The 27,155-nt window shown below is 40.6% G+C and overlaps 1 protein-coding gene across 1 annotated transcript in view; it reads right to left on the minus strand.

Moving 5' to 3' along the window:
* Positions 1 to 23,608, minus strand: part of LOC133651843 (C1q-related factor) — a 101,285-nt gene extending 77,677 nt beyond the window's left edge. The window contains exon 1 of the mRNA XM_062050017.1: positions 22,481 to 23,608. Coding sequence (XP_061906001.1) covers positions 22,481 to 23,089 — 609 coding nt within the window. The 5' untranslated portion in view covers positions 23,090 to 23,608. The remainder of the gene's footprint in view (positions 1 to 22,480) is intronic.
* Between the last annotated feature and the right edge of the window lie 3,547 nt (positions 23,609 to 27,155).

The raw sequence follows: 27,155 nt of genomic DNA on the forward strand, positions 1-27,155 counted from the left end.
TAAATGCGGGTGTCAGGGACAGACGCGGAAGGAGATTTTTTTACAACAAAGTTCTAAAGCTTATTGATGTATCAGATGGTAGGTGGGGTTTTTTTTACCCTTCGCGTTCATATTTTGCTGTGTTTGTTGCATTTTTGTTGCGTTTCGCTTGATTGTAAAATATGTGGATGGAGAGGGGGTGTGACGTTCATATGTTGTCAATATTCAGTGTTTTATCCTTCATAGTTAATATTGTAAATCCCACATTCTTTATTTTCGTGTACATTCTGGGTGTCTCATTTAGTAGAAAAATGGAAAATTCCATTCCGTTTTTTTAGGCGGTCTGTCATAACGTTTTTAGTATTCAATCAGACATTATTGTGAGGTTTTGTATTATCCATCCATCCATCCATTTTCTACCGCTTGTCCCTTTTGTATTAGTTAGTGTTCCTAAAAATAGATATACCGGCCCCCCTAGAAACATTGTTTTCTATACATTTGGACCCCGAGGCAATTATTTCACTGTTTGTTGCATTTTTGTTGCATTTCGCTTGATTGTAAAATATGTGGATGGAGAGGGGGTGTGACGTTCATATGTTGTCAATATTCAGTGTTTTATCCTTCATAGTTAATATTGTAAATCCCACATTCCTTATTTCCGTGTACATTCTGGGTGTCTCATTTAGTAGAAACATGTAAAATTCCATTCCGTTTTTTCAGGCGGTCTGTCATAAAGTTTTTAGTATTCAATCAGACATTATTGTGAGGTTTTGTATCATCCATACATCCAGCCATTTTCTACCGCTTGTCCCTTTTGTATTAGTTAGTGTTCCTAAAAAAAAAAAGTCAAATTCCATTCCGTTTTTTCAGGCGGTCTGTCGTAATGTTTTCAATGTATTCAATCAGACAATATTGTGAGGTTTTCTATTAGTGTTCCTAAAAATAGATATACCGGCCCCCCAGACACATATCAGATGATCAGTGATATACGTATATCAGATATATCAGATTGTAGGTGGATTTTTTTTTACCCTTCTCGTTCATATTTTGCCGTGTTTGTTGCATTTTTGTTGCGTTTCGCTTGATTGTAAAATATGTGGATGGAGAGGGGGTGTGACGTTCATATGTTGTCAATATTCAGTGTTTTATCGTTCATAGTTAATATTGTAAATCCCACATTCTTTATTTTCGTGTACATTCTGGGTGTTTCATTTAGTAGAAAAATGGAAAATTCCATTCCGTTTTTTTAGGAAATCTGTCATAACGTTTTTAGTATTCAATCAGACATTATTGTGAGGTTTTGTATTATCCATCCATCCATCCATTTTCTACCGCTTGTCCCTTTTGTATTAGTTAGTGTTCCTAAAAATAGATGTACCGGCCCCCCTAGAAACATTGTTTTCTATACATTTGGACCCCGAGGCAATTATTTCACTGTTTGTTGCATTTTTGTTGCATTTCGCTCTTGATTGTAAAATATGTGGATGGAGAGGGGGTGTGACGCTCATATGTTGTCAATATTCAGTGTTTTATCCTTCATAGTTAATATTGTAAATCCCACATTCTTTTTTTTCGTGTATATTCTGGGTGTCTCATTCGGTAAAAAAATGTCGAATTCCATTCCGTTTTTTCAGGCGGTCTGTTATAATGTTTTTAGCTTTCAATCAGACATTATTGTGAGGTTTTGTATTATCCATCCATCCGTCCATTTTCTACCGCTTGTCTCTTTTGTATTAGTTAGTGTTCCTAAAAATAGATATACCGGCCCCCCTAGACACATTTTTTTCTATACACCCCGTGGCAAAATAATTTCCTCGCTTTTGCATGATGTACTAGTGTGCGGGGGGGGGGAGCGTTTCCACAGAGTGTTTCCAGAGTGGCCAGCCTTAAATACGGGTGTCAGGGACAGACGTGGAAGGAGATTTTTTTACAACAAAGTTCTAAAGCTTAGTGATATATCAGATATATCAGATTGTAGTAGTTTTTTTTTTACCCTTGGCGTTCATATTTCACTGTGTTTTGTTGCATTTCGCTTTATTGCAAAAATGCGTGACGTTCATATGTTGTCAATATTCAGTGTTTTATCCTTCATAGTTAATATTGTAAATCCCACATTCTTTATTTTCATGTACATTCTGGGTTAAAGTTAAAGTACCAATGATTGTCACACACACACACACTAGGTGTGGCAAAATTATTCTCTGCATTTGACCTATCACCTTTGATCACCCCCTGGGAGGTGAGGGGAGCAGTGGGCAGAATAATTTTTGGTGATTTAACCCCCAATTCCAACCCTCGATGCTGAGTGCCAATTAGGGAGGTAATAGGTCCCATTTTTATAGTCTTTGGTATGACTCAGCCGGGGTTTTGAACTCACAACCTACCGATCTCAGGGCGGACACTCTAACCCAGGGGTCCCCAAACTACGGACCGCGGGCCGGATACGGCCCCCCAGCTTCCAAAATCCGGCCCACAGAAAGTGCTAAATTTAAAAAAAAAAAAAAAAATTTTTTTTTTTAAATCTTTCCTTTCTAATCCATTTTCTACCGCTTGTTACTCTTGGTGTCTCCTAGTCGCTCAGGCAAATCATATTGTCTAAAAAGGAATTTTCCCATCGATAACGTGACAATGTAAAATGTTGATGAACATCAATGTTAATTGATGTTAAGTGACAAAACGGATTATAAGACAATGTATACATGTATGTATGTATATATATATATATATATATATATATATATATATATATATATATATATATATATATATATATATATATATATATATATATATATATATATATATATATATATATATATATATATATATATATATATATTTATATATACACTACCGTTCAAAAGTTTGGGGTCACCCAAACAATTTTGTGGAATAGCCTTCATTTCTAAGAACAAGAATAGACTGTTGAGTTTCAGATGTATTTTCTCTTTTTCTGGCCATTTTGAGCGTTTAATTGACCCCACAAATGTGATGCTCCAGAAACTCAATCTGCTCAAAGGAAGGTCAGTTTTGTAGCTTCTGTAACGAGCTAAACTGTTTTCAGATGTGTGAACATGATTACACAAGGGTTTTCTAATCATCAATTAGCCTTCTGAACCAATGAGCAAACACATTGTACCATTAGAACACTGGAGTGATAGTTGCTGGAAAAGGGCCTCTTTACACCTATGTAGATATTGCACCAAAAACCAGACATTTGCAGCTAGAATAGTCATTTACCACATTAGCAATGTATAGAGTGTATTTCTTTAAAGTTAAGACTAGTTTAAAGTTATCTTCATTGAAAAGTACAGTGCTTTTCCTTCAAAAATAAGGACATTTCAATGTGACCCCAAACTTTTGAACGGTAGTGTATATATATATATATATATATATATATATATATATATATATATATATACACAGCCTGGCCCCCGGCCAAATTTTTTTAACCCTATGCGGCCCCCGAGTCAAAAAGTTTGGGGACCCCTGCTCTAACCACTAGGCCACTGATGTCTCATTTAGCAGAAAAATGTAAAATTCCATTCCGTTTTTTTCAGGCGGTCTGTCATAACGAGGATTGTTTTCACTGCTGGACTCTAGAAAGAGGTTCCGCAGCCTCCGTAGCAGAACCAACAGCTTCTTCCCTCAGGCCATCAGACAATTCCCCCACCAAAAACAGATTAAGTCACTGGAATATAAAGACAATATAACATACATCCATAAACGTGGATGCATATGCAAAAAGGGCAATATATTTATCCGTACAGTAATGTATTTATTTATATCTATTATACATATTTATATATTGCTCTACTATCCTGCTCTACAGCGAGCTAATGCAACAAAATTGAGTTGTTATCTGTCCTGTAAAGTTCAAATTTGAATGACAATAATAACGTCCGATTTCAATCAAACATTATTGTGGGGTTTTGTATTAGTGTTCCTAAAAATAGATATACCGGCCTAAATTTGGATCCCCCGTGGCAAAATAATTGCCCAAGACAACACTGTTTGTTTTGAAAAAGCAGCTTCAACCAAATGAATTCAAAAATGTGTTTTTTAGTAGATGACTAAAGTAGACTGAGTGTGTTTACACAAACAAAATGTTGTTTAGGGCCACACAAAAGCCGAGTGTAAACTTTCTTCATTGTGTCAACTGAACCCTCGCACTCTGAATAGTGAATTTCCCCGTAGAGGAGAGCTGGAGGACAGCGCACAGTAGGAGTGTGCGTGTGCATGCGCGGGGATGCGAGAGGCAGACTGCGGCGATAATTGCGAGGGAAGCGCCATGTGCACGAAGGACGTTGAAGCTTATTAAAGGAGGAGACAGTGATTATTCACTACGGCCCTCCGGAGAGGCCGACGCTCCAGTCGTTGCTTTTAATTAAGTCTGAAAGTGTTTTTGCGGATTAATAACAATATTAAAGACGAGGGGAAGTGCGGAACACCACACCCAGGATGTGCGAGCGGCCTTTTAATTACAACTAAATTGAGCGGCTGACACAATAGTCTGTTCACTTGGTTGCTTCCGTCGTGGGGCGTCGATTTTAGATCCGGACGGGGATTTCCCGAAGAAGTCGTGGAAGCCACACTGCAAAAACTGAAATCTAGGTAAGATTAAATATCTCAAATAAGGGTGATATTTGCTTATTTTCTGTCTGATAAGATAATTCTTCTCACTAAGCAGATTTTATGTTAGAGTAATTTACTTGTTTTAAGGGTTTTGGTCCTAAATGATCTCAGTAAGATATTATAGCTTGTTGCTGAGATTGTATGGCCTATATTGAGTAAAACATGCTTGAAACTAGAATATCAACTGTTGCAAAGCTGTGTCATCAACACTCACGAGTATAAAACTACTTTTTTAAAGTAATCATTTCTTACTTCAAGCATGAAAAAAAAAAATCATGATGCCGAGCGCATATGTCAAGATAATGGCACGAGCATTTACTTAATTTAAGAATATTTTTCAACATATTGAGCGAAAGGGTCTCTTTTTCAGTGGCCTAGTGGTTAGAGACCGGGCTTTCTGCTCCGACGCTCTCCCTGACCACCTGAGGGCACCACAGACTGTGGATGCTTTTAAAAAAAAGGCTTAAAAACCCTTCTTTTTAAAAAAGCCTTTTTTTTTTTTTTTGGATATACGCATACTAGTTCTAGCTATTTGGCTGTTCTAGTTTTTATTTTATTTTATTTTTTAATTACCTTTTTATTTTATTTTTTTAATACACTGTAGCACTTTGAGGTTGTTTACTCAATGTAAAGTGCTTTTTAAAAATAAAATCTATTATTATTATTAGAGTGTTTGGTAGGTTGTGAGTTCAAACCCCGGCCGAGTCATACCAAAGACTATAAAAATGGGACCCATTACCTCCCTGCTTGGCACTCAGCATCAAGGTTTGGAATTGGGGGTTAAATCACCAAAAATGATTCCCGGGCGCGGCCACGGCTGCTGCCCACTGCTCTCCTCACCTCCCAGGGGGTGAACAAGGGGATGGGTCAAATGCAGAGGACACATTTCACCACACCTAGTGTGTGTTTGACTATCATTGGTAGTTTCACTTTTTTTTTTTCTACCAAGAAAAGTGCACTTGTTATTAGTGAGAATATACTTATTTTAAGGTATTTTTGGGTTCATTGAGGTTAGCTAATTTGACTTGTTTTGGAAAGTCTCGACAAGCCAAATTTTCTTGTTCTATTGGCAGATAATTTTGCTTAGTTCAAGTAAAATACCCCTAATTTTTGTAAAAAAAAAAATTCTTGTTTTTGAACACTGACTTTTTGCAGTGCAGGAAGGAGAAATTGGCTGTGCTGGAAATAGATTTTGTTTGTCTCCCAGGAAGCGGGAGAAAAGTTCCGGGGACGATGCCGAGATTCATTCTCTCACGTATAAGAACAGGAAAAAAAAAAGAAAGAAAAAAAAGTCAACTTTGGATGTTTGACACCGCTTGGAAAGAACGTCCCCTTCCCCCCTGTGGAGGAGCTGGAGCCGCGCTTTGCCGGGGTGAAACGGCACTGCGGGGCATGCCAACGCCATCGCTCCACTGCAGCCAGAAGATGATAAAATGCTGCTGCTCTCTCCTCCCACCACCCCTGTCCCAGCGCGCTGGGCCTTAATGAGCTGTGGAAGGTATGCCACCGATGGAGCTCCACCTGGGCGCTTCATCTGCTGATGTGGGTCCAAGTACACTTTGTCTTGGCCGCTGCTGGTCCAAGATCTGCATTACGACTACTCAAAATGTAGTCATGGAAGGGCAGGTGTGAAAGTGTCCTGTCCCGTACCGCCCTGTGGCACCCAAGAGTATTACCAAATATTACCAAATGATTGTGTATGCCCCTTAGGGGATCTGCTCCAATTTCGTTGTTCTTTGAACCTGTTCACTGTAATAATGACAATAAAACTCTATCAGATAGTAGGGTTTTTTTAAAAATAATAATAATAACAGATTTTATTTGTAAAAAGCACTTTATATTGAGTAAACAATCTCAAAGTGCTCCAGTGTACTAAAAAAAAAATATAAATAAATAAAAAGATAATAAAGAAATAAATAAAAATAAAAACTAGAACAGCCAAATAGCTATAACTAGTATGCGAATATCTAAAAAAAAAAAAAATTTTAAAGACGGGCTTTCAAGCCTTTTTTTAAAAGCATCCACAGTCTGTGGTGCCCTCAGGTGGTCAGGGAGAGCGTTTTTTTTTACCCTTTGCGTTCATATTTTGCTGTGTTTGTCGCGTTTTTGTTGCGTTTATATTCAGTCTTGGTGAAAAGTTATAATAATAATAATAATAATAATAGATTTTATTTGAAAAAGCACTTTACATTGAGCAAACAACCTCAAAGTGCTACAGTGTATTAAAAAATAATAATAAAAATAAAAATAAATAAAAACTAGAACGGCCTAATAGCTACAACTAGTATGCATGTATCTATAAAAAGGCTTTTTAAAAAAAAAAAAAAAAAGAAGGGGTTTTAAGCCTTTTTTAAAAGCATCCACAGTCCGTGGTGCCCTCAGGTGGTCAGGGAGAGCGTTTTTTTACCCTTTGCGTTCATATTTCGCTGTGTTTGTCGCGTTTTTGTTGCGTTTATATTCAGTCTTGGTGAAAAGTTATAATAATAATAATAATAATAATAGATTTTATTTGTAAAACGCACTTTACATTGAGCAAACAACTGTTCACTGTAATAATGACAATAAAACTCTATCAGATAGTAGGTGGGGGTTTTTAATAATAATAATAACAGATTTTATTTGTAAAATGCACTTTATATTGAGTAAACAATCTCAAAGTGCTCCAGTGTATTAAAAAAATATATATAAATAAATAAAAAGATAATAAAGAAATAAATAAAAATAAAAACTAGAACAGCCAAATAGCTATAACTAGTATGCGAATATCTAAAAAAAAAATTTTTGTTTAAAGACGGGCTTTTAAGCCTTTTTTTTAAAAGCATCCACAGTCTGTGGTGCCCTCAGGTGGTCAGGGAGAGCGTTTTTTTTACCCTTTGCGTTCATATTTCGCTGTGTTTGTCGCGTTTTTGTTGTGTTTATATTCAGTCTTGGTGAAAAGTTATAATAATAATAATAATAATAATAATAGATTTTATTTGTAAAAAGCACTTTACATTGAGCAAACAACCTCAAAGTGCTACAGTGTATTAAAAAATAATAATAAAAATATAATAAAAATAAAAATAAATAAAAACTACAACAGCCTAATAGCTAGAACTAGTATGCATATATCTATAAAAAGGCTTTTTTTTTTTTTTTTTTAAAGAAGGGGTTTTAAGCCTTTTTTAAAAGCATCCACAGTCCGTGGTGCCCTCAGGTGGTCAGGGAGAGCGTTTTTTTACCCTTTGCGTTCATATTTCGCTGTGTTTGTCGCGTTTTTGTTGCGTTTATATTCAGTCTTGGTGAAAAGTTATAATAATAATAATAATAATAATAGATTTTATTTGTAAAAAGCACTTTACATTGAGCAAACAACTGTTCACTGTAATAATGACAATAAAACTCTATCAGATAGTAGGTGGGGGGTTTTAATAATAATAATAACAGATTTTATTTGTAAAATGCACTTTATATTGAGTAAACAATCTCAAAGTGCTCCAGTGTATTACAAAAAATATATAAATAAATAAAAAGATAATAAAGAAATAAATAAAAATAAAAACTAGAACAGCCAAATAGCTATAACTAGTATGCGAATATCTAAAAAAAATTTTTTTTTTAAAAGACGGGCTTTTAAGCCTTTTTTTAAAAGCATCCACAGTCTGTGGTGCCCTCAGGTGGTCAGGGAGAGCGTTTTTTTTACCCTTTGCGTTCATATTTCGCTGTGTTTGTCGCGTTTTTGTTGCGTTTATATTCAGTCTTGGTGAAAAGTTATAATAATAATACTAATAATAATAATAGATTTTATTTGTAAAAAGCCCTTTACATTGAGCAAACAACCTCAAAGTGCTACAGTGTATTAAAAAAAATATATATATATATAATAAAAATAAAAATAAATAAAAACTAGAACAGCCTAATAGCTAGAACTAGAATGCATATATCTATAAAAAGGCTTTTTTTTTTTTTTTTTTTAAAGAAGGGGTTTTAAGCCTTTTTTAAAAGCATCCACAGTCTGTGGTGCCCTCAGGTGGTCAGGGAGAGCGTTTTTTTACCCTTTGCGTTCATATTTCGCTGTGTTTGTCGCGTTTTTGTTGCGTTTCGCTTGATTGTAAAATGTTGATCAAGAGGGGGTGTGACGTTCATATGTTGTCAATATTCAGTGTTTTATCCTTCATAGTTAATATTGTAAATCCCACATTCTTTATTTTCATGTACATTCTGGATGTCTCATTCAGTAAAAAAAAAATTCAAATTCCATTACGTTTTGTCAGGCGGTCTGTCATAACGTTTTTAGTATTAAATCTGACATTATTGTGAGGGTTTTGTATTAGTGTTCCTAAAAATAGATATACCGACCTCCCTAGACACATTTTTTTCTCTAAATTTGGACCCCGAGGCAAAATAATTGCCTCGCTTTTGCATGATGTACTAGTGTGGGCGGGGGAGCGTTTCCACAGTGTTTCCAGAACGGCCAGCGGGTGTCAGGGTCTGTGAGACCTGTTTTAATTTTTTAGTAAAAGAAAAATTATATAATTAATTAATTTTTCAAACTGAGACTCACTGACTTCGGCTCATTTTCTGTGAAGAACATATATCAGAATACATATTTAATGACCATACACCCCCCCCCTACACATTTCTATTACATATAAGATGTCCGGGTCTACTGGACCCGGGGCTAATAGAAGTGTGGAAATTGATGTTCTGTGTACCACCCACACACACACACACACACACACACACACACACACACACACACACACACACACACACACACACACACACACACACACACAGCAGGCCTAGAAAGGAGGAGGACAGAGTGTAGGTACACAGAACATCAGAGGGTCAAATGTGCGAGAAAATGAGAGCAGACAGTGTTGACAAACAATGTTGCAACCTTATGTGGGAACCGCAGGTGCAGAAACACAAAAAAAGAATAAGTGTGGGATGCAGAAACTGGCAGAGACATTTTCCGTGCAATGTTCATATTGTTGTTACTCAGCCAGCGTTTGTGGGTCTGATGGACCCGTTGCATTTTGTGGCTTTTAATGCCTCACAATCAAACACTTTTATGTTAAAATACTGAACAGATGTTTACCTTATCCCAATACGCATCTGGAAGGGTACCAAAACGGTAGAGCCAAATGCACTATGGGTGCACAAAAAATGTGATTCAGATCGGAAACGCGATTCGTATTCATCCTGATTCTAATCGATTGGTAATTTTCAAAAATCAATTTAAAAATTTTTTTTTTATAAAAAAATACCTTTTTAAAAAATGTTTTTTAACCATCTCCATGCCACCAGAAGGAGCTTTTCTTACCTGTTTTGAAATTTTTTTTTATAATTATTATACCAAATAATACATCCAGAATGGTGTTAAATCAAGAATCCATTCCAAATTGAATCGTCACCCCAAGATTCAGAATCGGCTCGAATCATTAGATATCCAAAGATTTACACCCCTACTAAGCACAAATAATTCACCTACATTTATTTGATCCATCCATCCATCCATTCTTTTTTTTTACTGCTTGTCCCTTTTTAATAAAATCCCCTGAAGAGCAGGGAAAACGGCAAAACATTTCATTAAAAATAAAAAGCCTGTTTTTGCAGGTTTCCCTGCTCTTCAGGGGATTTTATTAAAAAATAAAATCCCCTGAAGAGCAGGGAAAACTGCGAAACATTTTACTAAAAATAAAATCCCCCGAAGAGCAGCGAAACATGCGAAACAGGCTTGTAGGGATGAAATAGCTCAGGAAAGAGGCTGTATGTCTGCGTGTGTGTGTGTATGTATATATATATATATATATATATATATATATATATATATATATATATATATATATATATATATATATATATATATATATATATATATATATATATATATATATATATATATATATATATATATATATATATATATACATATTACTTTGAGTAATATAAAGTGATGCCCATATGGTAAAAGTTTAACTTTATTGGTATGTGTTTTTATAAAAAGAAAAAAATAAAGGTAATCAGAAAAATCATTTATTTGTCTTCTAATCTAAAAAAAACTTATTGAGGCGAGAACGTGTGGTTGTCTGATTACTCGATTAATCAAAAAATAATAAAAATCTGTGGATTACTCGACTACTAACATAATCGATAGCTGCAGCCCTACTCAAGTATCGCTTAATTAAAACTTGAAAAGCACTCTGAGAGTGCAAATCTCCACTAGGCCCTACCTCCCAATAGTAGAAAAAAAATCCTGATTCCAGACGGTCCCAAAATCTAATCATTTGTTCCTTATCCCATCTTTGACTGCTTCTGGAAGTTTCATCAAAATGTGCCTATAACTTTATGAGATATTTACAGCAAAATTAAAGAAACAAAGTGAAGCCTCTTGTCAGCCGTACACACTATACTTATCTCTGTGGGTGGAGGCGAGACGCAAGCATGCAAACACAGTAGTTGAAGCTCGTAACATAGCATAAATGATCCGGATCAGTCCCGAAATGTAATCACTCGTTTCGTATCCCATTTCTGACATTGCCTGAGAGTTCGATGAAAATCCACCCATAACCTTTTCGGTTATCTGTAGCAGAATGGAAGATACGTAGTGTACACTCTTGTCAGTCATTTACTATCTTTGTGTCTGCAGGGCCGCTAACATAAACACACACACAGAAACCGAAACATAAGCTAACGTAGTAGAAATGATCTGGACCAGGCCAAAAATGTAATCAGATGTTCCTTATCCCATTTCGAACATTTCCTGAACGGTTCGTGAAAATCTGCCCATTGACGAATATTTATTTGAACGCTTTAGGCTACCTCAGCAGTCCCCCCTTTCTTAAACTTACGTTTTGACATTATGTATTTTCTCGCGGGATAATACAAATTTCTCTTGTGTAATCTGTTTGTGTTTTCTCCGTGTGTTTGATGTTCGGCTTCGGAATTGTGCCCTCCATCCATCCATCCATCTATTTTCTACCGCTTGTCCCTTTTTTGGGGTTGCGCGGGGTCGCTTGAGCCTATCTCAGCTGCATTCGGGCGGAAGGCGGGGTACCCCCTGGACAAGTCAGGGCCAACACAGATAGACAGACAACATTCACACTCACATTCACACACTAGGGCCAATTTAGTGTTGCCAATCAACCTATCCCCAGGTGCATGTCTTTGGAGGTGGGAGGAAGCCGGAGTACCCGGAGGGAACCCACGCAGTCAGGGGGGAGAACATGCAAACTCCACACAGAAAGATCCAGAGCGCAGGATCGAACCCCGGACCTTCGTATTGTGGGCAGATGCACTATAGCCCCCGGAATTGTGCCCTTATATGGGGAATTAAGGGCGCTTACCTTTGCAAATTATGGAATTAAGGGTGTTTACAAATGAATATTGGGGAAATAAGGGTGTGTTTAATATGCAAATTATGATGGACACGCATGCGCTAACCATTTGGCATTCGGCAACTTAAGAACAGCAGGTGGGAACAATTTGGCCGTTTAAGAACACTTCATGAATTTGAATGGACTCCTAATAGGAAATTACTTAGGAAGAAAGATAAGAGATCGGTTCGCAGCCGAGTGTGAAGCGACTGGGATGAGAATCAGCACCTCCAAGTCCGAATCCATGGTTCTCGCCCGGAAAACGGTGGAGTGCCATCTCCGGGTGAGGGAGGAGACCCTGCCCCAAGTGAAGGAGTTCATGTACCTAAGAGTCTTGTTCACGACTGAGGGAAGAGTGGATTGTGAGATCGACAGGCGGATCGGTGCAGTGTCTTCAGTAATGCGGACGCTGTATCGATCCGTTGTGGTGAAGAAGGAGCTGAGCCGGAGGGCAAAGCTCTCAATTTACCGGTCGATCTACGTTCCCATCCTCACCTATGGTCATGAGCTTTGGGTTATGACCGAAAGGACAAGATCACGGGTACAAGCGGCCGAAATGAGTTTCCTCCGCCGGGTGGCGGGGCTCTCCCTTAGAGATAGGGTGAGAAGCTCTGCCATCCGGGGGGAGCTCAAAGTAAAGCCGCTGCTCCTCCACATAGAGAGGAGCCAGATGAGGTGGTTCGGACATCTGGTCAGGATGCCACCCGAGCGCCTCCCTAGGGAGGTGTTTAGGGCACGTCCGACCGGTAGGAGGCCACGGGGAAGACCCAGGACACGTTGGGAAGACTATGTCTCCCGGTTGGCCTGGGAACGCCTCGGGATCCCCCGGGAAGAGCTGGACGAAGTGGCTCGGGAGAGGAAAGTCTGGGCTTTCCTGCTTAGGCTGCTGCCCCCGCGACCCGACCTCGGACAAGCAGAAGAATATGGATGGATGGATGGACGCACGCGCTAACCATTTGGCATTCAGCAACTTAAGAACAGCAGGTGGGAAGAACTTGGTCGTTTAAGAACACGTCATGAATTTGAATGGACTCCTCTTAGGAAATCACTTCGGAAGAAAGATAAGAGCAAAAGTTAGGAACGTATTGCTGAATGGGGCCCACTGTGTGTATGCTCGGCACACGCGGTTAGTTAACTTTCAGTTCCGATACCCGCCATCAAACAGGAAGGACAAAAGCATGAGAGATGGGCAACCATTTTAGAGATTGCTCCGAACTTTACATATAGTTCAGTTCTCTCTCTCCAACACTGCTCTAACAATCGGTTGTACTTTCTCCTTTTTGTATAGAATCAATTGTTAAACTTCAATTCTAGTCTCCTCTTTATTTAGACAGCCTTAGAAGGAAATAAGGAGAGGAACTTAAAAGCGTTTAAGGGCCCCTTCTCTTAAACAGGTGAGAGATGAAAGGTGCTCGTTAACACTCATGTTACTGCTCAGACGTCATTAAAAAAGTCTGTTCTGCACAATAAAGATAGTTTAGTTTGGTGACGTCACGCGGCCGTCTTTAGCTCGCAATAAATAAGCGAAGGGACAGCTGATAACGATGTCCTTTAATCGGAGTTGAGTAAGAATGAAAGGCGATGACATCACACCACAGCCACACGCCCCATTGGATTATTCTCGGACTACAGAAACATGTCTCACGAGTGCTTGAGAGTGAAAGGACATTCAAAGACAGACAAAGAGAGGCAGTTTCTACTTTTAAACGGCCTCCAGAGATACACTTTCAGTAAGTGTGTGTGTGTGAGTGCGTGTGTGTGTGTGTGTGTGTGTGTGTGTGTGTGTGTGTGTGTGTGTGTGTGTGTGTGTGTGTGTGTGTGTGTGTGTGTGTGTGTGTGTGTGTGTGTGTGTGTGTGTGTGTGTGCGTGCGCGGGATAAAGTGCCTCTGCAGCCCCCTCCTTTGGATGACAATGAAGCAGCAACAGAAGGTGTCTTAACACCAACATATGTTCTTCCCTCCCTGATTATATATCAACGCGTTTTACGCCCCGACCGTTACGACCGCCGCCGATGCCTACGTCACACGACTTCACGGCGGGTGGAGTTAACCCCCGCCCGCCCGCCCGCCCGCCCGCTGGCCTTGACGAGAGCACGGCGGCTTTCCCGCCGCAGACTTCATGGCGGTCGTTAACTTAGCTCCGGTGTGTTGGGACGACTTATGGTCACATGCCTGCATACGCTAGGTCACGGGTGTCTAACTCAAGGCACGGGAGCAGATTCTGGCCCGCCACATCATTTTATTGTGGCCCACCACATCATTTTACTGTGGACCGCCCCATAATTTTAACGTGGCTACCACATCATTTTATGGCCCACCCCAACATTTAAATTTGCCCTGCCACATCATTTTATTGTGGCCCTCCACACCATTTTATCATGGCCCACCACATAATTTTATCATAGCCCACAACATTATTCTAATGTGGCCAACCACATAATTTTATCATGGCCCACCACGTTGTTCTAATGTGGCCAACCACATAATTTTATGTAGTCCGCAATATGATTTTATTGTGGCCTAACTCATCATTTTATTGTGGTCCTGCATCTCTTTTTATATTTGGACCGCCCCTATAATTTCCACATGGTCCATCACATCGTTTTGTGGCCGGCCACATCATTTTATGGGGTTTATCACATAATTTATGTAGCCAACCACTTAATTTTATGGTGGCCGACAACATTATTCTAATGTGGCCAACCACATAATGTTATGTGGTCCCCCATATGATTTTATCATGGCCTGACACATAATTTTATGTTGGCCCTCCATCTCACTTTATTTTGGACCGCCCCATAATTTTAACGTGGTCCATCACATCATTTTGTGGCCTGCCACCTCATTTGATTGGGTTTATCACATAATTTATGTAGCCAACCACTTAATTGTGTGGTGGCTGAAAACATTATTCTAATGTGGCCAACCACATAATTTTGTGTGGTCCCCCATATGATTTAATAGTGGCCCTCCATCTGTTTTTATTGTGGACCGCACCATAATTTCAATGTGGTCCATCACATCATTTTGTGGCCTGCCACATCATTGTATGTGGTCCACCATGTCATTTATGTAGCCAGTCACACCATTTTATTGTGGCCCACCACATTATTCTAATTTATGTGGTCCAGCAGATAATTTAAATGTGGCCTGACACATCATTTTATTCTGGCCCGCCCCATAATTTGAATGCGGTCCATCACATAATTTTATGGCACACCACAACATTTAAATTTGCACCGCCACATAATTTTATTGTGGCTCTCCACACCATTTTATCATGGCCCACCACATTATTCCAATGTGGCCAACCACATTATTTTATGTGGTCCGCCATATCATTTTATATCGGCCCTCCATCTCATTTTATTGTGGACCGCCCCATCACATCATTTTGTGGCCTGCCACATCATTTTATGGGGTTCATCACACAATTTATGTAGCCACCACTTTATTTTATCGTGGCGACAACATTATTCTAATGTGGCCTACCACATAATTTTATGTGGTCACTTATATAATTTTATCGTGGCCTGACACATAATTTTATGTTGGCCCTCCATCTCACTTTATTTTGGACCGCCCCATAATTTTAACGTGGTCCATCACATCATTTTGTGGCCTGCCACATCATTTGATGGGGTTTATCACATAATTTATGTAGCCAACCACTTAATTGTATGGTGGCTGAAAACATTATTCTAATGTGGCCAACCACATAGTTTTATGTGGTCCCCCATATGATTTAATAGTGTCCCTCCATCTGTTTTTATTGTGGACCGCACCATAATTTCAATGTAGTCCATCACATCATTGTGTGGCCTGCCACATCATTGTATGTGGTCCACAATGTCATTTATGTAGCCAGCCACTCCATTTTATTGTGACCCACCACATTATTCTAATGTGGCCTACCACATTATTTTATATGGTCACTTATATCATTTTATTGTGGCCTGACACATAATTTTATGGTGGCCCGCCATCTCATTTTATTGTGGACCGCCCCATAATTTTAACGTGGTCCATCACATCTTTTTGTGGCCTGCCACATAATTTTACGTGGTTCATCACATAATTTATGTAGCCAGCCACATAAATTTATTGTGGCCAACAACATTATTCTAATGTTGCCCGCCACATCATTTTATGTGGTCCGTCATATCATTTTATTGTGGCCCGACACATCATTTTATATATATATATATATATATATATATATATATATATATATATATATATATATATATATATATATATATATATATATATATATATATATATATATATATATATATATTTATATATATATATATATATATATATATATATACATACAGTGGTGTGGTTGGCCACTATAAATTATGGGGCAGTCCACAGTAAAAGGATGTGTTGAGCCACAATAAAATATATATATATATATATATATATATATATATATATATATATATATATATATATATATATATATATATATATATATATATATATATATATATATATATATATATATATTTTTTTTTTTTTAATTATTATTTTTATTTTATTTTTTTTATTTTTTAAAATTTATTTATTTTTTTATTTATTTTTTTTACTTTAATGCTTGATTTTCCAAATCAACTCCAGCTCTATCCATTGATAGAATGTATTTATTTATTTATTTTGTACTCCCTTTTTGTCAAAGACACAAAATTTCCCCCCCAAAAAATAATTTAAATAGAATATTTGATGTGAAATAATTGGATCTTTGAATAGATCAATGATTCATAACAACATTGATTTTGATTCCTTATTATTCTTGAGCAATGACAGTTATTTGTTTTGTTTTTTAAATACACTAAATGTCTTGTGGATCCAAAATGACCCCACACATAAAAGTGGTAAGCATAAGTCTTTTTTTTTCTTCACTTTCAATGTTTAGATCTGTACATCAACTTCAGGTATATCTGTCGATTAGAAGGTTGTTTTTTTTTTTTTTTGTTTATGTTTTATGCTCTTTGTCAAAGAAAACCTTGGTTTTAATATGGCAAACATAAAATATGCAACATTTTTCCCAAGACATATTTCAAAGTGGAATAATGAATGAGAAGTAATTGGAGCCAGGTCAATAATTCATAACAACATATATTTTTATTCTATGTCATTTTTTTAACAGTAAAAAAAAACAGGCGGTGGCAGCTTTGTGTTATTAGAGTCAACATAACAATGATCTGCGAGCCACAAATGGCCCCTGAGGCCGCACTTCAAGTCATCAAAACTGTATGTTTATGATATGTATTTTGTCCATATTGGGCCTGTTAAAGAAACTTCTTGATGCTTTTATTCCTCCTGTTTGTGAATGACGGAGGATTTATTTGAGCCGCTGCATCGCACAGCCTCTAAAAACGACACGACAAACGTGCACGTCGCTGACCTGAGAGAACCCCCCCCTACCCCTCATGCCTCCACACCGCCGTGAAATTACTGCCTTAACTTAACGCGACGTGTGTACAAAATGCTTAATTCTGATAATTACAATGACAAGGTGGGATGTAAAGGTGAGGACTCTGGAAAAGAAGGGAAGGTGGGGGGGGGGGGGGGGGGGGGGTATAATGTCAGGACACATCATATGCTGGGGGGTGGGGGGGTGGGGGAGGAGGGGGGTGGTGTTTGCAACCAGCTGACACATTTTTGTCTGCAGGCGCGCCGCACGCCACAGATGTGCGCTCTGCACGCCACCGGGGGGAATTATAATCCACCGGGACGCTTTATTAGGTACACCTGCACTACCCCTGACGTCAGTTCTGCGTCGATAACAGCGCCTCGTTGTGATTGGTTGTCTCGGGACTTGTTTCAAAGTTGTGGTCTTTGTGTGCAATTTGTGCAGCTGCTGGTGTTGAAAGTCAACCGTCTCATAAGGGCTTAATATTTTTATTCTATTTTATACAAAATAATTGTTATTCTTTTTTTAATCAAACTTGAACATTTGCACACCTTCCTGACACATGCAAATTCACGCCTTTTTTTTTTGGTGACTTCCAGCAAGGAGAGGGACTCATTTTGAATTCCTGACCCAGGTGGAGAACCAGGGCAGGTCGGCCTTCTTAAAGGGCCACGCACCTAGACACTTAGGCAAATTTACAGCCCTTTGCGGCTGGGATTTGAACCTAGTGTGACCCCTTTATTAGGGTTACAATAACAATGTATCATTATATTCTTATCAGTGACTGAGCAGGAAGGGCCTGGGTGTACGTTACATTTCATATAAGGCGCATTGTCATTCATTTATTGACATTTTAAAAGCGATTACTCATGCAGAACGGAGCCCCACCCCCACCCCTACGGTCTCACGGGAGGCCCTGGTGTCAGTCTCACCGTACTGTTGTTCGCCATGACCTCATCAATAATGTCGACTCGGCAGTCTCACTGCCGCTACAACATTGGTTGTGTTGCCGCTGTGTTGTTATAGTTCTATCTAACACAGACTGTTTGCTATGACCTCATCTGTGCGGCAATAATGCCGACGAGGCAGTTTTCCCTTCACGTACTACAACATTGGTTGTGTTGCCGCTGTGTTGCAATCTTTTTATCCAACTAGTTCACATTTTCCGGGCTGTTGTTTGCTGTGACCTCATCAGCGCAGCAATATTGCAGACAGAGCAGTTTTCCCCTTACTGCTACTACAACATTGGTTGTGTTGCCGTTGTGTTATAATCTTCTAAGACCCTTACACTTGTCAGACTGTTGTTTGCTATGACCTCATCGGCGCAGCAATATTGCCAACAGGGCAGTTTTCCCCTTACCGCTACTACAACATTGGTTGTGTTGCCGCTGTGTTATAATATTTCAAGACTCTTACACTTGACACTGTTGTTTGCTATGACCTCATCAGCGCAGCAATATTGCCAACAGGGCAGTTTTCCCCTTACTGCTACTACAACATTGGTTGTGTTGCCGTTGTGTTATAATCTTCTAAGTCTCTTACACTTGTCAGACTGTTGTTTGCTATGACCTCATCAGCGCAGCAATATTGCCGACAGGGCAGTTTTCCCTAAACGTACTACAACATTGGTTGTGTTGCCTTTGCATTATAATCTTCTAAGACTCTTACACTTGTCAGACTGTTGTTTGCTATGACCTCATCAGCGCAGCAATATTGCAGACGGAGCAGTTTTCTCCTTACCGCTACTACAACATTGGTTGTGTTGCCGCTGTGTTATAATATTTTAAGACTCTTACACTTGACACTGTTGTTTGCTATGACCTCATCAGCGCAGCAATATTGCCAACAGGGCAGTTTTCCCCTTACCGCTACTACAACATTGGTTGTGTTGCCGCTGCGTATTAATCTTCTAAGACTCTTACACTTGTCAGACTATTGTTTGCTATGACCTCATCAGTGCGGCAATAATGCCGACAAGGCAGTTTTCCCCTTACCGCTACTACAACATTGGTTGTGTTGCCTTTGCATTATAATCTTCTAAGACTCTTACACTTGTCAGACTGTTGTTTACTATGACCTCATCAGCGCAGCAATATTGCAGACAGAGCAGTTTTCTCCTTACCGCTACTACAACATTGGTTGCGTTGCCGCTGTGTTGTAATATTTTAAGACTCTTACACTTGTCACTGTTGTTTGCTATGACCTCATCAGCGCAGCAATATTGCCAACAAGGCAGTTTTCCCCTTACCGCTACTACAACATTGGTTGTGTTGCCTTTGCATTATAATCTTCTAAGACTCTTACACTTGTCAGACTGTTGTTTACTATGACCTCATCAGTGCAGCAATATTGCAGACAGAGCAGTTTTCCCCTTACCGCTACTACAACATTGGTTGTGTTGCCTTTGCATTATAATCTTCTAAGACTCTTACACTTGTCAGACTGTTGTTTGCTATGACCTCATCAGTGCGGCAATAATGCCGAAAAGGCAGTTTTCCCTTCACATACTACAACATTGGTTGTGTTGCCGCTGTGTTGCAATATTTTTGTCCAACAAGTTCACATTTGCCGGGCTGTTGTTTGCTGTGACCTCATCAGCGCAGCAATATTGCAGACAGAGCAGTTTTCCCCTTACCGCTACTACAACATTGGTTGTGTCGCCGCAGTGTTGCAATCTCTCCATCCAACGAGTTTAAATTTGCCGTACCGTTGTTTACAGTGACCTCATCAGGTTAGTTTTTGCCTCATTACTGTGAGAATCCTGCGAGTGCAGCGCCGCAATATTGGCCGACAGGACAGTTTTCTCCTACAACATTGGTTGTCTCATCGCCGTGTTGGGATGTTTCTGTCTACTCGTGCACTTTTACAATGGGTCTGGGTTAGTTTTTGCCTCATTTCTGTGAGAATCCTGCGAGTGCAGCGCCGCGATATCGGCCGACAGGACAGTTTTCTCCTACAACATTGGTTGTCTCATCGCCGTGTTGTGATGTTTCTGTCTACTCGTGCACTTTTACAATGGGTCCGGGTTAGTTTTTTGCCTCATTCCTGTGAGAATCCTGCGAGTGCAGCGCCGCAATATCGGCCGACAGGACAGTTTTCTCCTACAACGTTGGTTTGTTTCACCGCTGTGTTGTGATATTTCTGTCTACTCGTGCACTTTTGCAGCGCGTCCGGGTTAGTTTTTGCCTCATTCCTGTGAGAATCCTGCGAGTGCAGCGCCGCAATATTGGCCGACAGGACCGTTTTCTCCTACAACATTGGTTGTCTCATCGCCGTGTTGTGATGTTTCTGTCTACTCGTGCACTTTTACAATGGGTCCGGGTTAGTTTTTTGCCTCATTCCTGTGAGAATCCTGCGAGTGCAGCGCCGCAATATTGGCCGACAGGACCGTTTTCTCCTACAACGTTGGTTTGTTTCACCGCTGTGTTGTGATATTTCTGTCTACTCGTGCACTTTTGCAGTGCGTCTGGGTTAGTTTTTGCCTAATTCCTGTGAGAATCCTGCGAGTGCAGCGCAGCAATATTGGCCGACAGGACAGTTTTCTCCTACAACATTGGTTGTCTCATCGCCGTGTTGTGATGTTTCTGTCTACTCGTGCACTTTTACAATGGGTCTGGGTTAGTTTTTGCCTAATTCCTGTGAGAATCCTGCGAGTGCAGCGCAGCAATATTGCCGACAGGACAGTTTTCTCCTACAACATTGGTTGTCTCATCGCCGTGTTGTGATGTTTCTGTCTACTCGTGCACTTTTACAATGGGTCCGGGTTAGTTTTTTGCCTCATTCCTGTGAGAATCCTGCGAGTGCAGCGCCGCAATATTGGCCGACAGGACAGTTTTCTCCTACAACATTGGTTGTCTCATCGCCGTGTTGTGATGTTTCTGTCTACTCGTGCACTTTTACAATGGGTCCGGGTTAGTTTTTTGCCTCATTCCTGTGAGAATCCTGCGAGTGCAGCGCCGCAATATCGGCCGACAGGACAGTTTTCTCCTACAACATTGGTTGTCTCATCGCCGTGTTGTGATGTTTCTGTCTACTCGTGCACTTTTGCAGCGCGTCCGGGTTAGTTTTTTGCCTCATTCCTGTGAGAATCCTGCGAGTGCAGCGCCGCGATATCGGCCGACAGGACAGTTTTCTCCTACAACGTTGGTTTGTTTCACCGCTGTGTTGTGATGTTTCTGTCTACTCGTGCACTTTTGCAGCGCGTCCGGGTTAGTTTTTTGCCTCATTCCTGTGAGAATCCTGCGAGTGCAGCGCCGCAATATCGGCCGACAGGACAGTTTTCTCCTACAACGTTGGTTTATTTCACCGCTTGGTTGTGATATTTCTGTCTACTCGTGCACTTTGGCAGCGCGTCCGGGTTAGTTTTTTGCCTCATTCCTGTGAGAATCCTGCGTGTGGCTGAAGCATTAAGGACTGGGGGTTGGTTGATTTTATCCAGGACTAGCTGCAGTGTGCTCAAACAACCACCAGGTAGCATGTGTGAGCAGATAATACCGTATCATCTCTTTCTCTTTCGGAACTTAAGACTTAGACTTAGACTTCCTTTTTATTGTCGTGTTTAATATTGCTGTACACCATGTCCAACATGCTTCCACCCCTGGTTGCAAAATTTACATATAGATGGAAATGAGGGAACACAGTTTTCATGTTAGCTTGGTTAAAGTCCCTTGCCACGATGAAAAGTCCCTCTGGATGTGTAGATTGCAGTTCATTGATGGAGCAGTACAACACTTAACAGGTTGAAAGTGAAGTGAATTATATTTATATAGCACTTTTCTCTAGTGACTCAAAGCGCTTTACATAGTGAAAACCCAATATCTAAGTTACATTTAAACCAGTGTGGGTGGCACTGGGAGCAGGTGGGTAAAGTGTCTTGCCCAAGGACACAACGGCAGTGACTAGGATGGCGGAAGCGGGGATCGAACCTGCAACCCTCAGGTTGATGGCACGGCCACTCTACCAACCGAGCTATACCGCCCGAAAGAGGCTTTAAGTGAGGGATGAGGCAAAAACTAGCCTGTTTTGAAGGAATTTTGGAGTGGAATTGAAGACGACTATTGGGACAAAAGTTTCCGAGCACTCACCTGCCCGTTTTTGCAGAGGTCGGCCCACATGCTGGTGCCGTCCCCTCCCCTCATCAGCACGTGGTAGATGAAGAAGTACGTGCCCGGGATGCTGCACACAAACTTCCCGGCGATGCCGTCGTAGTTGTTGCCCAGGTTGGTGACCACGTCGTCGAACTTGAGGATCTCGTAGCCCTCGTGCGGGTTCTTGAGGCCGGCGTAGAAGGCCACCCGGGGCACCGTGCTGTAGGTGGCGGTGCTGATAGCTCCGTTCCCTCCCAAGCCCAAAACCCCGGTCCTGCCCTGGTCCCCTCTGTCACCGGGAGGCCCCGCCGGTCCGGGCGGCCCCGGCTCCCCCGGTGGCCCGGGCAGCCCCGGCTTCCCCGGCCTGCCCGGCTTCCCCTGCGGGCCCTGCAGGAGCGTGGAGGGCGGCAGCACGTTGCCGTGGTCGCTCAGCGCCTCCGCCTCCGCCTGGAGCCCCGTGGAGCTGGTGCTGCTGCTGGGGGTGCCCTTGTTCAGGTAGGGGTCGCACACCATCCGACAGGTGCCCAGCATCTCATAGTGGCTGGGGTCTGTGCCCACGGAGCTGACCAGCACGGGGATGAGCACCACCAGGACCAGGACCAGCATAACCCCCACAGCGGCCGCCACCAGGGTCTTCCTCCCGATGCTGAGTCGGGGAAGGGGCTGAGCGGCCAGCGTGGGTCTCCCGGGGGCGGAAATGGTGACCGCTTGGTGTGGGGAGCCTGTCGCGGAGGAAGAGGACCCGCGGATCCTGAGGAGGGGCGCGAGAGGCGGAGCGGCGGGGGGTGCGCCCGGCAAAGACCCACATACACTTGACGGACCTCCCGGCTGCGCTCGCTCGAGTCAGTCCGTCAGTCGCACACTTTTGAGGGAGCGCGGGCGGGAAGACATTCGGAGCGCACTTCCAAACACTCTCTGACTTGTGAGAAGAAGACGGGAGGATGCCAGAGTCCACCGGGATGGAGGGAGCCGGAGAGAGAGAGAGAGGGAGCAGATGTGTGATGATGAATGTGTGTGTGTGTGTGTGTGTGAGGATGAATGTGTGTGTGGTGAGTTTGTGGAGTCGGGGATTCTCAAGCTTGGATTTTTATAAACAGCATGGAGCCTCCCCTCCCCTCTGCTGCCTCATCGAGTGAGAGGTAAGAATGGCTCCATCCCCTCCCTCCTTCTCTCTCTCTCTCTCTCTCTAACTCTCACCCCTCCTCTCATTTTTTTTTTTTTTTTTCCATCGCCGTTTCTCACTCTTCTTGCTTTATCGTCTGTCTCATCAGCATCCAGCCTCTAAAAATAAGGACGGAGCCACGCAAAGAGAATTTCTAGGGGCTGGTTGTGCGTTGTTGTAACATTTAACAACATCTCGTTACAACAGTCGCAAACCATAGGCGCAGATCTACATTTCTGCCAGTGGGTGTGTATCAGTGTTGTCCTGATTCCAGTATTTTGGTACCGGTACCAAAAGTATTTCGGTACTTTTCGGTACTTTTCTAAAGAAAGGGGACCACAAAAAATGTCATTATTGGCTTTATTTTAACAAAAAAATCTTAGGGTACATTAAAGGCCTACTGAAAGCCACTACTACCGACCACGCAGTCTGATAGTTTATATATCAATGATGAAATCTTAACATCGGCCGGGTTAGATTAGTAAAGTGCAATTTTAAATTTCCCGCGAAATATTCTGCTGAAAACGTCTCGGTATGATGACGTTGGCGCGTGACGTCACGGATTGTAGCGGACATATTGGGACACCATTGTGGCCAGCTATTAAGTCGTCTGTTTTCATCGCAAAATTCCACAGTATTCTGGACATCTGTGTTGGGGAATCTTTTGCAATTTGTTTAATGAACAATGAAGACAGCAAAGAAGAAAGCTGTAGGTGGGAAGCGGCGTATTAGCGGCCGGCTGCAGCAACACAACCAGGAGGACTTTAAGTTGGATGGCAGACGTGCTAAATAAAAAAGTGAACATACTAGAAAACTTGTCTTTTATCAGTAACTAAACAAAGTCTGCTGACGTATGCAGTAACATGTTGTGTCCTTTATCATTCTATTATTTTGTCAAAATTATTAAGGACAAGTGGTAGAAAATAAATGATTAATCCACTTGTTCATTTACTGTTAACATCTGCTTATTTTCTGTTTCAACATGTTCTATCTACACTTCTGTTAAAATGTAATAATCACTTATTCTTCAGTTGTTTTGATACTTTACATTAGTTTTGGATGAAAACCACACATTTAGGTATCAATCCGATACCAAGTCGTTACAGGATCATACATTGGTCATATTCAAAGTCCTCATGTGTCTTTAGTTTATAAACATAATATATATAAAAACAATAAAAAAAAGAAGATTTTGTGATGTTAAAAAATATCGATGTAATCATAGTAGTATCGACTAGGTACCATACCATACCATACCATACCAACTTTATTTATAAAGCCCTTTAAAAACAGAAGAACAAAAGGGCTGTACACCACAAAAAAATAGAAGCAAAAGACAGACTAAAAAATAATTTTTAAAACAGAAGTAAAATACACATTGATTTGTTAGATAGGTACGCTATTGTACGTGGTATCATTACAGTGGATGTTAGGTGTAGATCCACCAATGGCGTTTGTTTATATTGTAGAGTCCCGGAAGAGTTGGTGCTGCAGGGAATTCTGGGAATTTTTATGTAGTGTTCATGTTGTGTTGCGGTGCAAATATTCTTCCAAAATGTGTTTGTCGTTGTTGTTTAGTGTGGTTTCACTATATGGCACATGTTTATGACAGTTTTTGGTGTTGTTCATACTGCCACTTTTAGTGTGACATGTATGGCTGTTGAGTAAGTATGCCTGTGGGGGGAGGTGTGGAGCAAAGGTCACCGCCTCTGTCCATGGTGCTGAGGACAGAGCAGCATCAGACGGGGGGGGCGTGGCAGTGCTGACGGCGAGACACAGCTGGCAGGTGATTAGATTTCACAGGTGGTACGTGTTAATCTAATCATCTGTTGTCGTGAACAGTCAGCGGCCGGGAGCAGGAGGGCATAGAGGATACGGACGTGACCGAAAAGTCACGTTCTACTGGAGAAAGAGTTGGACAAAAATATATGCCCATTAAATGTTGTTAAAACTGCACGCTTGGCTCCTGTGTCGTGTCTACAGTGGAACTGCTAGGAAGCGACTTCCGCAATGCCCTTCATTAGCCCGTGTGCAGTGTGATGACGTCAAAATAATTGTGTCAGTAGGTAATTATCGGTACAATGAAACCTCGGGTAGGCTTTGTCAATTATAGTTTATATGATTTGTGACTTTTTTATTGTGTAGAACGGACCATACAACAACAAGATTGTGTCATGTCTGTGTGATCGTGTTTTGTTTTGGTTATGTTCGGTTTGGTTTTTGTACTCTTTGTGCACTCTTGTTTGTTTTGTTTCCATGACATCTTATTAGTTTTCACCTGTCCTCATGTCACGCACCTGTCTCACGTGTTGCACTCGCGCACCTGTCACTAATCATGTCGGTATTATTTAAGCTTTCAGTTGCCAGGCAGTCTGTCCGGCGACATTAACTCTGTTACCCCTGTTTACCTCTGTTACCTGATGCTACTCATGTTTTCCATAGTTCATGCTGATCTTCTCATGTCATAGTAAGTGTCTGTTGTATATTTCATGTTCATAGTTTTTGCCTTTGTGCTAGTCTTTTGTGTTCTTAGCAAAGTTTTTGTACTTCCACCTTGTGCGCGCTTTTTGTTCCTTTTTTTATAGTAATATTAAATCATGTCCTTACCTTCACGCCATGTCCACTCCAAGTTTTATTGCGTCTCGGGAAAACAAACACCCCATAGTCCACGTTATGACAGATTGATTTTACAAAAATTATTTTAAAGATTGGAAGTTGCCACTGGGTGCTCGGGCACCGAAGCACCCACGGGATCGACGCCTATGTCGCAAAACGGACCAGGTTTTGTTAGCGGGAATAGGTATATCATCGTATAGTTTGATGCATACAACCAGCGAGAAGATTGTCACCACACTGATATACTCTGTGAACAGTTTTTTTCCGGCCCGCGGGATGAGTTTGCCAAGTATAAAAATCGAGCCGACATTTTTGAATAAAAGAAACTGCAGTTCTAAATGTGTCCACTAGAAGTCGCAATAGCAATTCTTTGTAGATTATGCTACATATGTAAAAAAAAAAAAAAAAAACATATGATGAGCAAACTACATAAATAACATACTGTAATTTGATTTTGATATTATTTTTTATCTTGATAGGTTGAAAATGAACACCAGTGAGTTGACTGATGAACATCGTCACATAATGTATTCATAAACGACATAGATAGAATACTATTATATACATAGTTTATAATAGTATGTACATAGTATTATATAATACAGTGGAGTGTTTTAAGTCTCGTCGTAAGACCCACTTTTATTCTTTGGCTTTTAACACTACGTGAGTTGTGTGGTTCTCTGTGTTTTTAAAATGTTGATTTCTATTTATTGTTTTAATTGGTGTTACCCTTTAAAATCGTTTTTAATCATATTTATTTTTATATTGGTTTTATATTTATTTATTTTTTGGTTTTTATTCAGTCATTGGTGGAGCTAAGGATAATATTTGAGTATTGTTGTTAATATTGTTGTGCAGCACTTTGGAAACATTTCTGTTGTTTAAATGTGATAC

This window comes from Entelurus aequoreus, linkage group LG06, assembly GCF_033978785.1.
Source record: "Entelurus aequoreus isolate RoL-2023_Sb linkage group LG06, RoL_Eaeq_v1.1, whole genome shotgun sequence".
Lineage (NCBI taxonomy): Eukaryota > Metazoa > Chordata > Actinopteri > Syngnathiformes > Syngnathidae > Entelurus > Entelurus aequoreus.